At 43.1% G+C, this 11608-nt stretch overlaps 1 protein-coding gene across 1 annotated transcript in view; it reads left to right on the top strand.

Annotated features, from left to right (window-relative positions):
- LOC126732498 (exocyst complex component EXO70H1-like) overlaps nucleotides 1–10152 on the top strand; it is a 118681-nt gene extending 108529 nt beyond the window's left edge. The window contains exon 2 of the mRNA XM_050435404.1: nucleotides 7942–10152. Within this exon, the coding sequence (XP_050291361.1) occupies nucleotides 7942–9613 (1672 nt within the window). The 3' untranslated portion in view covers nucleotides 9614–10152. The remainder of the gene's footprint in view (nucleotides 1–7941) is intronic.
- Nucleotides 10153–11608: the final 1456 nt, after the last annotated feature.

The raw sequence follows: 11608 nt of genomic DNA on the forward strand, positions 1-11608 counted from the left end.
GGAAGTCATCTAGACGACCTACAGGAAACCTTTGAAACACTTCGGCGATATAAGATGAAGTTGAACCTAAGCAAGTGTGCATTCGGAGTGTCGTCGGGAAAGTTTCTGGGGTTCATGGTCTCGCAAAGAGGAATTGAAGCAAATCCGGATAAGATCCAGGCTATATTGAACATGGAGCCACCGAAGAGTATCAAGGAAGTCCAATCCCTCACAGGACGAGTTGCCGCTTTGAACAGGTTTGTTTCGAAAGCCACAGATAAGTGTTTACCTTTCTTTAAAGTCCTCAGGAAGGCATTTGAGTGGACGGACGAATGCCAAAGGGCCTTCCAAGACCTGAAAGATTATCTCACAACTGCCCCATTATTAAGTCCATCCGTGCAAGGAGAAGAACTGTACCTATACTTAGCGGTGTCCCCACATGCCGTAAGTTCAGCTTTAATCAGAGAAGAAGGGAAAATACAAAAGCCGGTGTACTACACTAGCCGGGCACTCAGAGGAGCAGAGGGAAGATATCCGCTCATGGAGAAATTGGCTTTCGCACTAATAACGGCTTCTAGGAAGTTAAGACATTACTTCCAAGTTCATATCATTAATGTCATGACAGACCATCCGCTTAAGAAGGCAATGAACAAGCTGGAAGCCGCAGGACGACTCGTTCAGTGGGCAATTGAACTTAGTGAATTCGACATTCGGTACCAACCGAGAAATGCAATAAAGGCTCAAGCTCTAGCAGATTTCATCGCAGAGTTCACTCCAAGTTACGAAGACCTGGGGGAAGGAGAGTACAACAACAAATGGGTCATCCATGTAGATGGATCGTCTACATTATATGCTGGAGGAATAGGAGTTGTTTTGCAGTCGCCAGAAGGGGACAAATTGAAATACAAGGCTCGTCTGCAATACCAGACTACTAACAATGAAGCGGAGTATGAAGCCCTTTTAAAGGGGTTGGAACTGGCCAAGTCCGTAGAAGCAGACTCAATACTTGTCCTGGGAGATTCTCAATTGGTCATAGGCCAAGTAAATGGGACATGTGAAGCCAAGGAAGACAGAATGAAGAAATATCTAAGGAAGGTAGTACGCCTTGTGAAGAAATTCAAAAAAGCAGATTTTGTTCAAATCCCAAGGGAAGAGAATGTGGAGGCAGATACTCTGGCGAAGGAAGCATCTGCGAATGAGGCCTTGGATGAAATGAATGATGTACACTACATGCCAAGCATAGACCTTCCAGAACTGATGCAGATAGAGGGAGAAGGAAATTGGATGACCCCGATAGTGTCATACTTAAAGGACGGAAGGCTTCTAGAAGAGAAGGACGAAGCTAGGAAGCTCAGGGTCAAGTCAGCCAGGTATGTGCTTATGGACGAGGTGTTATATAAGAGAGGTTTTTCCCAGCCTCTCTTAAGATGTTTGGCTCCGGACGAGGCAAATTACATGTTGAGGGAGGTTCACGAAGGAGCATGCGGGAACCATTCGGGAGCCAGATCACTCGTCCATAAAGTTATCCGAAGTGGATTCTATTGGCCAACCATCCAAGCTGACGCTAAAGCATATGTCAAAGTCTGTGATCAATGTCAACGCTTTAGCAACATTCCCAGACAGCCAGCAGAATATCTCACGCCAATGATGGCCCCTTGGCCTTTCGCACAATGGGGACTAGATATTTTGGGGCCCTTTCCGACTGGAACTCGGCAAATGAAGTTTCTGGTGGTGGGAATAGATTACTTCACAAAATGGGTGGAAGCCGAACCCTTAGCCAAAATTACACAGCAGAATGTCAAGAACTTCGTCTGGAAGAACATTGTATGCAGATTCGGAGTACCTAGAGTACTAGTGTCTGACAATGGACGACAGTTTGACAACACACCCTTCAGGGAATTTTGTGAACAACTTGGAATGAAGAACCATTACTCCTCACCCTCCCACCCACAGGCCAATGGCCAGGCAGAAGTAGCGAACCGATCCTTGCTGAAGATCATCAAGACTCGGCTCGAAGGGGCAAAGGGGATATGGCCGGATGAATTACCAGGTGTTTTATGGGCTTATAGAACGACAGCGAGAACTCCAACAGGAGAAACTCCTTTTAAGCTAGCCTACGAAAGCGAGGCAGTTATACCAGCAGAAGTACACATGACGAGCCACAGGGTCAGGAAGTACCAAACTGAGGAAAACGAGGAACAGCTCCGTCTTAACCTTGACCTTATGGACGAGGTCAGAATGGATGCAGAACAAAGGACAGCAAGGTACAAAAATCTCATGGCAAGACAATATGATGCTATGGTAAAGCCTAGGCGTTTCAACATCGGAGATCTCGTCTTGAAGAGGGTTACCTTGGCAACAAGAAACCCGGCCTACGGGAAACTTGGCCCAAATTGGGAAGGACCTTATAGGGTTATCAACTGCAAAAGGCAAGGATCCTACTATTTGGAAGCTTTGGATGGGCGGAGGCTGGAACACCCTTGGAATGTTGAGCACCTCAGGAAGTACCATCAATAAGTGCTGACTCTTCACCAGTGTCCTTGGACGAGATGTATGGACGAGAAGAAGTGTTTTACTACTGTTTAGTGTTTTTAAGTATTTTAATAATCCCCTAGAAAGTACATTAGTGTTTTCACTTTTGTGCTATTCATGGACGAGTTGGTTTGTATTTTTAAATTCAATAAGGCACTAGCTAATAAGCATGTGCCATGCCTGTGGACGAATGTTTACATAAGTTTGGATTTTCAAATATATATATATTGTTTTCAAATATATTATTGGAATCCTTATATGTTCATTCAGATTGATCCGCAAAAAGAAAGCGAGCATGGACGAATGAAATCCTTGGACGCAAGGATATATCGTCCATAAACCTTTCTCCAAAGGAAAGATGAAAAGGTACATCCGTCCAGAACATGGGACGAGGTGAAACCTAACCTGAAAATGAAACTGAGGTTCATCCGTCCAGAACATAGGACGAAGATGAAACCCAAGCTAAATACAAAGCAAGTTTCATCCGTCCAGAACATAGGACGAGATGAAACCCAAGCTAAATACAAAGCAAGGTCCATCCGTCCAGAACACAGGACGAGATAAAACCCAAGCAAAAAATAAAGCATGTTTCATCCGTCCAGAACATGGGACGAGATGAAAAGGGCATACTCGTCTAGACCCCAAGACGAGATGAATTCCCAAAAGAGTTCGTCCGAGACGCAGACGAGCCAAGACTTCAAAATTAGCTTAACAATCCATTACCTTGGACGAGAAACGATAAAAGTCTAATCATCCAGGACGACAAAATGATCGTCCATAATTTCGGAATGATGAAAAATCTAGCCAAAGGAATCAACATACTTTATCTTGGTGATGTAATAAAATTCACCCCCATGACCAAGACGAGGTGAACTGAATTCCTAGATGGACGAACCACATTGCTGATATGAAAATAAAAATTTCATACATAAAGCTGAAAACATATATATTCAAACACAATGGAAGTAAAAATAGAAGTATTCATTTCTTTCATGAAATTCAAAGGGTGGACGACCAACGTCCAAAAACCCCTTTAGTTTTGAATATGTATATAAAACTCGTCCACAATCCTGGATGAGATGATTGTAGTTGCATGAGCTTTAAAATAAAAGAAAAAAGAAGTAAAAAGCCCAAAACAACGGGCACTTCCATGAAAAAGCAAATAAAAATAAATTCTCTAAGGAAATAGATTTCACTTGGGTTCGTCCTGAGTAACTTCAGTGTTAGCATCGTCCATGATATTGACGTCCTCGGAACTCGTCTGCAACATGGAACTCTCTGTAGCAAGAGGAAGCTTGAAGGAGTTGAAGTCCAAATCAGGATATGCGTCTTTGGCATCAGCACGGAAGTCTTCATAACCAGCTGCATAATGACTGTCTAGACGATTCTTATACTCGTCAGACTTCTTAAAAGCAGCAATTGCTTCTTCACGTGCCTTCTCCAAGGATGAGGTAAGCTCTGCAACTTGTCCTTCTAGATGGACGATGCGGGTATCCTTCTCTAAGTTGTCAGCTTTGAGCTCCTCAACATCGTTCTTCAGCTTCGTCTCGCTTCCCAGCAGACGATTAAAGTCCTCGGTCAACCTAATGACCTCCCCCTTCTTGGATAAGACCTCATGGCTTAGCTCCTTAGCCTTATCCTTGGCTGTCTTGGCCTCTGTAGCAAGCTCCTTGGCCTGGCAAGTCGCTGTATAAAACTTTGACATGGCCTGCATTTGGACGAAAAGGAGTTAAGACATTTCATTCAAAATTAAATGTTTACACACAAGGACGGGGAAGAAACTTACCTTGAAAAGGTCATGGATGCCAGAACGCTCAAACTCCTTCACTGACATGTTGTAACATTCGTTAACTTCATGATCAGTGACGATCCCTTTGAACGTCCTCCATGCATAACCCTCGTCCAGAACCAAATTAGAGGGACGATCAGAGGACTCAGACGGGCTAGGCTTGTGAGAAGTTTTGGGAGCAGGGGGAGGATCAGACTGGGCAGGATGAACTATTTGGACGGGCTCCACGTCCACAGGTTCGTCCAAGTTCACTGTTGGTGGTACGAACTTAGGAACCTTGGGAAGGGAAGTCTTACTTGGCTTTTGCTTCTTATGGCCACGACGACTGGGAAGGTCGTCCAGGTCCACATTGCTTGAGATTGGCTTGGACTTCTTCTTCCCAGTCTGGACGGAAGCCACTTTGGGAGTTGGGGCAGCAACATCCTCGTCCCCGCTAGCCACTGTCTTCTCTTTGTTTTCCCTCATTGTGCTTATCCCTATGACGAGAAAAAATTAATCAGAAAAATTAAAAAGAAAATCAAAAGAAACGAGAGCTGAAATAATAGAATATAATGGACGACACTTACTTCGACAAGTGACCTCCTCGTGACTTAGGTTCTCAGCAGTAGGAAGTGGACCAAGTCCCCAGGTTGCTAGACGACTAAGGGTAACTAAGTCGTGGAAAGTCCTTCCTGGAAAGGTGCGAACCACGTCTATCCGGTCCAAGAAAAACTTGTCCAAGCGTGGACGAACAACAGCTGCATCACCAAGATAAATGGTTAGACGAGTAACAGATAAGAAATTTTAAAGGACAAACAGGGTAAAATGGAAAGAAAGACATACCCTCAGGATGAAGATGACCTAGAGGGCTGGTAAAAGGTGGGAAGAGGGGAATACCCACATCAGCTGGGTCCCCAGCCCAATTTCCAGAAATAATAAAAAATTCTTTTTTCCAAAGCCGGTCAGACGAACTACGGCCTGTTATTAAACTGTAATATGTACCTCTGGACGAAAATTGGTAGAACCCAGCAGATTTTTTGATCTCTGAGGGCTTATAGCAGTAAAGGAACTCGTCCACTGTAATTGGACGGTCCCCTTCCAATGCCTCACGCCATAATACTTGCATGGCAACTATCGTCCTCCAGCCATTGGGGTTGAGCTGGTTTGGCCCAATACCCAACCTTTGGAAGAGGTCTCTGCAGAAAGAGTTTAAGGGAAACCTAAGGCCAACTAATAGGTAAGAAGTATATACCCCTAAGCCAGAGGAAGGGGAGCAACACCATTCTCCAGGCTGGGGTAGACGAGGGTTAAGTTCTTTAGGAATTTGGTATCTATCTACAAGGGTTTTTAACTTAGCACCGTCTAAGGTGGATGCTACTTCTGGGGCACAACTATAGATTACATCTTCTTCGTCCTCTTCCTCGTCTTGAGGAGGACTAGACGGCTGTCTGGACGAACTAGCCTTAGATCCAGAAGCTGTCCTACGTCGTTGTTCCTGAAATTCCTCTAAAGGAATGCCAGGAACCCCAGACGAGTAATGCTCGTCTGAGGACTCACTACAGGACGAACTACTTACACTACCCTCACTCTCAGAGCCGTCCAGGTAGTCGTCTATCTCTCTCTCTAAACTAGAAGATGAGGACATGTTTGGAATGTAGAAGACTTAAAATGAGAGCCTAAAAAAAAAAAAGAGAAGAAAAAAAAAAGAAAAGAGGAAATACCTGATGAAACTAGGACGAGAGCTAGACGAGAATCTTGGACGAATTGGCAGAAGAGAGAATGAGGAAAAAAGTGAGGGGCATGAAAGAGAATGTACTATTTATAGGCCCCAGCAACAGGGTCAACGAAACGACGTTCGCCACTCAGAGATAGACACGTGGCGAATCTTTTGGGAAACGAGATCGACGCGACTGGCCAACCAACGGTTTCGCGACACGTGGCGTACGAAAAATTGAAATTTGGCCAAAATCACAACGATGTCCTGGACGACCCTTTGAACAAAGGGGCAACTGATAGAGAAGCGGAAAATAATCCATCTCCAGCTCGTCCAAAGGGTTCGTCCAAAGCCTATAGCGCAGGTTGATCCAAGAGTCAACCCAGAAGAAGGAGAAACGTCCATTGAACAATAGCGCCACTTTATAAGCTAAGTCTCCCATTGATGACATGATCGTCCATTAAGGTCGTCCATGAGCAGCCACCAGATATCCCTGGACGACCAGACAGTCCTACACCGGATGGACGAAAGCGCAACATTTGAATAAGTTAAACTCCCACTGGCGGTTATAGTTTTTATATCCGTTGAGGCAGTTAACTCCGGCGTTGTTGGATTCCACAAAACCTGGGGAGGTTATTGGACAAATAACCGCCCCAGGCTCCCTATATAAGGGACCGGTCTGAACCCAACAGAGGTAAGATTCTCTCTCAGACACATTTCCAAAACACTTGGAACTTATTCCTCTACGAGTCTAACTTCTCCATCGGAGGGGGTTCGACCGGTCTTCTCCGGTCTCCTCTTTGATCGCATTTTCTTCCTTGCAGGCCATCAACCGTTTGAACAGCCCACCGAAGCCAGGCCATTCCACCTTACTGATTTGGAGCATTATCAATATATATATAACTTCATATTTTATCAGGAATTGTTGCTATTGAAATATAATTGACAATCATGATTAATACAATTTTTTTTTTCAATTCTCAATAAGTAAAAATGATTGTTAGATAAAACTTGTATGAACTTATGCAACTTATTTGAGTTTATAAATAAATTTAAACTTAGGGTTTGAGGGATACATTATTAGTTCCAATTTTTGACCTCTCTTGTGAAAAAAAAAAAAGGTTACAACCTCTCTTGAGTCTTGTGATGTATGGAACTTCGAGTTTGATTCTTTCTCGCGCTACCCCCTATTCATTAATGTCTACAACTTGTAGAAAAGAAGAAAGAAAGGAAAAGAAATAAGTGAAGGAAGATGTTGCTAAATACTAATATGAAAAATTGAACCACAAAATCCACCCACTACCTTCAAACCATCTTCTTCCCTTTTGACTTAAGCCATCATTTCTTTGCAAAATCACAAAAACAAAACATTTATGATCGATCACATCCCACTCATTTTTCAAATACTAGTAATAACTCCCTGCAAAAAAGGCAACTCACACAGCAACTTGGCGAAAACAAACGGCCAAAACAAGGCAACAACCGCGTATAGTGTATTACTATTACATGTACACACTATTACCGACAGAACAGCGTCAACCATTTCGTTTCACACAGTTTCCACCGGACCCACTTCCTAACTCCCTCGCTTTTTTTTTTCCCTACACTCCACGTCACCCTCTCTCTCTAGCTCTCTCTCAATCTATAAATACCTCCTACCACTCACCACGACGCTCCATCAAAAACCAAAACAAACAATTTCAACTTCTGCACACTAGCTCTCTCTCAAAAAGCTTTTGTGATATTTGTTATTGCCAAGTAAAGGAATGAGGAATGTGTTTTTCAAATCGCCTTCACCTTCACCTTCACCTTCTAGAACAGCGATGATTCCACCAGCTTCACCTAGCCGCACTTTCTCTGAGTCTCTAATGGACGAGAACATTGAGATTGCTGAGTCTCTTATTACCAAATGGGACTCCAATAACGTTTCTTCCTTTGCAAACTTCACCTCGCTTTTCCACGCAGATCCTCACGAGGCTAAACAGTATTTGAACTCTGTTAGAGACTTACAGGCCACTATGCAGCACTTGGTTACCGAGAACTCGAGCTCTGAAAAGATTGTCGCGGCTCAGAATTTGATGCAACTTGCTATGAAGAGGTTGGAGAAGGAGTTCTATCAGATTTTGTCTGTGAATAGGGCTAACTTGGACCCTGAATCGGTTTCGGTTCGCTCGTCGAGATCTTCGGCGGCGAGGTCGAGCACTTCGGATTTTGAGGAAAGCAATGAGTCGGAGGAGGTCGAGTTCCGATTCGGGACTGAGTTGGATGACTCGCTCTCCGATGTGGAGCGAGTTTCGATGATCGCGATGACGGATTTAAAAGCCATTGCGGATTGTATGATATCGTTTGGTTATGGAAGAGAGTGCGTCAAGATTTACAAGATAATTCGGAAATCGATTGTCGATGAGTCGCTGTATCATCTTGGTGTTGAGAGGCAGATTAGTCTTTCACACTTGCAAAAGATGGATTGGGAAATGGTGGAGTTGAAAATCAAAACCTGGTTGAACGCAGTGAAGGTCGCCGTGAAAACACTCTTTTACGGCGAGAGAATTCTCTGCGACCACGTGTTCTCTGCCTCAGATTCTATCAGAGAGTCTTGCTTCTCTGAGATTTCCAAAGAGGCCGCACTAATCCTGTTTGGATTCCCGGAAACCGTGGCAAAGTGCAAGAAAACCCCCGAGAAAATGTTTCGCACTCTGGACCTATACGAAGCAATATCAGACCTCTTGCCTGAAATCCAATCCATCTTCTCGTACGAATCAACCTCCACCGTCCGATCACAGGCCATTAATTCCTTGATCAAACTCGGCGATGCGGTGCGTACAATGTTAATGGATTTCGAAACCGCCATTCAAAAAGACCCGGCGAAAGCTACAGTACCAGGCGGTGGGGTCCACCCATTGACACGTTACGTGATGAACTATATCTCTCTCCTCGCCGATTACAGTGGCACACTCGCCAATATAGTCGCCGACTGGCCGTTAAATCTACAAACGCCGTTACCAGAATCATATTTCGGTAGCCCAAGCGAACTCGATGATAGCCCAGTTTCCGTACGATTTGCGTGGCTGGTCTTGGTTTTACTCTGCAAACTCGACGGCAAAGCCGACCTATACAAAGACGTGGCACTCTCGTACTTGTTCTTAGCCAATAATCTTCAATACGTCGTCGCTAAGGTCCGCAGTTCGAGTTTGAAGCTTTTTCTTGGTGATAATTGGGTGAATAAGTATGAGTTGAAGGTGAAACAGTACGCTTCGAATTACGAGAGAATGGGATGGAGCAAAGTGATATCTTCGTTGCCGGAAGATCCAACGGCTGCGATTTCGCCGGACCAAGCCAGGGACTGTTATAAGAAATTCGGGGCGGCGTTTGAAGAGGCTTATAAGAAACAGAGTTCGTGGGTCGTGCCCGACCCGAAACTGAGAGACGAGATTAAAGTTTCAGTGGAGAGAAAGCTTAGTGCGGCGTACGGGAATTTCTATGAGAAGAATCGGGGCGGGTCGGGGTCATTTGTCAAATTTGCCCCTGATGATTTGGGGAATTACCTGTCGGATTTGTTCTATGGGAATGGGAGTACAGGGAGTGTTTCGTCACATTCGAGTGGCATACGTGGACATTGAGATTTTTATTTTGGCCGGTTGTTCTTGCCGGCCTTGGAAGTTTTTGAGGAGCCTAAGAATTTTCTCAAAAAAAAAAAAAAAAATGGAAAGCCAAAGAAAAGCAAAACTATCTTACAAACTCAAGATAAGGTTCCATAATTAGCTTCCAAATATTCTATAGCATGGGCTGCAGCAGACCTAGCTAAAAAAGAGGGGTTAGGACGTGGATTACCGTAGTGAGCCTCATTCCGCCTATTCCAAATCACCCAGCTGGTTGTAAAAAATATTGCAATATCTGGGTCATTTTTCCTTTGCATAATTTGATCAGCCATATCCACAAATGAAAGATTTGTGCAATGAGACATGGTCTCCCTTAAGCATGTGGACTTCCAAACCATATTAGAATATGTACAGCTTAGCAGGATATGGTCTGTTGACTCCACCCCATCCTTACAACATTCACATCCAGCATCAAACAAAATTTTTCTTCTAGCTAGATTTGCTTTTGTAGGCAATATATCTCTACAAGCTCTCCAAATGAAAGTATTGATTTTATTACATACCTTGGTTGCCCAAATCGCTTTCCAAATTTTATTGCACTGTGAGTAATTGGATGATTGGCCATGAGAAGATCTTAGTTGTTGAGTTTGTATCATCTTGTATACACTTTTTACCGAATATTCACTCGTGTTTATGTATGCCCAAGTTTGGATGTCTTGCAACGCTCTATTGCTCAAAGGGATAGATTTAATAACTTTAGCTTCATGTGGGAGGAATACATGATCAATCATGGATACATGCCATGATCTTGTAATTGGATCAATGATCCACTGTGGCCATTGACGACATTGTGGAGCATGGGGTTACCACCTTAAATGATGGTGGAGTTGGAAGCCATCGATCTTGCCAAATTCGAATTTTATTTCTGGTTCCTACTCGCCATCTCAAACCATTGTCCATAACAGATCTGGCTGCCACTATACTTTTCCATGCAAAACTCCCTGAATTTGGTGATGGAGCATCTAAAAAAAATATATTGGGAAAGTACTTTGATTTGAAGACTCGATAGAACAAGGAGTGTGTATTTTTCATAAGCCTCCATCCTTGTTTGGCTAACATGGCTAAGTTGAAGGAATGAAACTCCCGAAACCCAATTCCTCCCATCGACTTGGGCATACAGAGTTTAGACCAACTCAACCAATGTACTTTCCTTTCTTGCATCTTTTGACCCCACCAAAATCTGCTCATCATCCCTTCAAGATCTTTAAGCAAACCTTTCGGTAGCAAGAAACATCCCATGGCATATGTGGGGATAGCTTGTGCCATGGTGATAACACCTTAAAATGTATACTTGTTATATATTTATATGGGCGTTATCTCCTTATTATTATGCTTAATTTGTATAATTAAACCATGATTTGCATTAGTCCCTATTATTTATCTTTACATAATCTCTTGAATAAAATACTATTCATTGTGTGTAATTTTCTACTTTCAGGAAATTATGTGAGAAAGATGAGTTTACAGAAATTTGTGAGAGAATGGAGGCCAAACTAGAATTAAAGTGGAGCTAAAGGACCATGCTTAAATGTCTAAGGTGGTGCAGCTGGAGTGCTTGGATCGTCTACCATGATTGGAAGCTTCAAATAAATAAAGAAATCAAAGAAGCAGAATCTAAAAAGGAAAAATCTGATTTGAGCACTGATCAGTATTTTGAGCCTATCTCTCTCCTCAAAAATCCAATTGACACAAGGCTAGATGGGTTGTAGCTATAACTTACATATCTACAACTTTCCAGTTTTGAGTTTTTCTAAATACTCAATTTTTGAAGGCCGAAATTAACTCACAAGTTACCGCTGTAAACCTGGACGGAAATTAAAATAGTAAATATTTTTTTTTCTTTGGACACTTAGACATTAGTGTTTTGAAGAGGGGTTGTGTAGAACGAATTTTGGAGAGAAAACCTTGTATTTTTCTTTCTCTAATGGCAGCCTAAACTCTTTGCTAGGGCTAGGG

The sequence above is a fragment of the Quercus robur genome, chromosome 1 (genome assembly GCF_932294415.1).
Source record: "Quercus robur chromosome 1, dhQueRobu3.1, whole genome shotgun sequence".
Classification (NCBI taxonomy): domain Eukaryota; kingdom Viridiplantae; phylum Streptophyta; class Magnoliopsida; order Fagales; family Fagaceae; genus Quercus; species Quercus robur.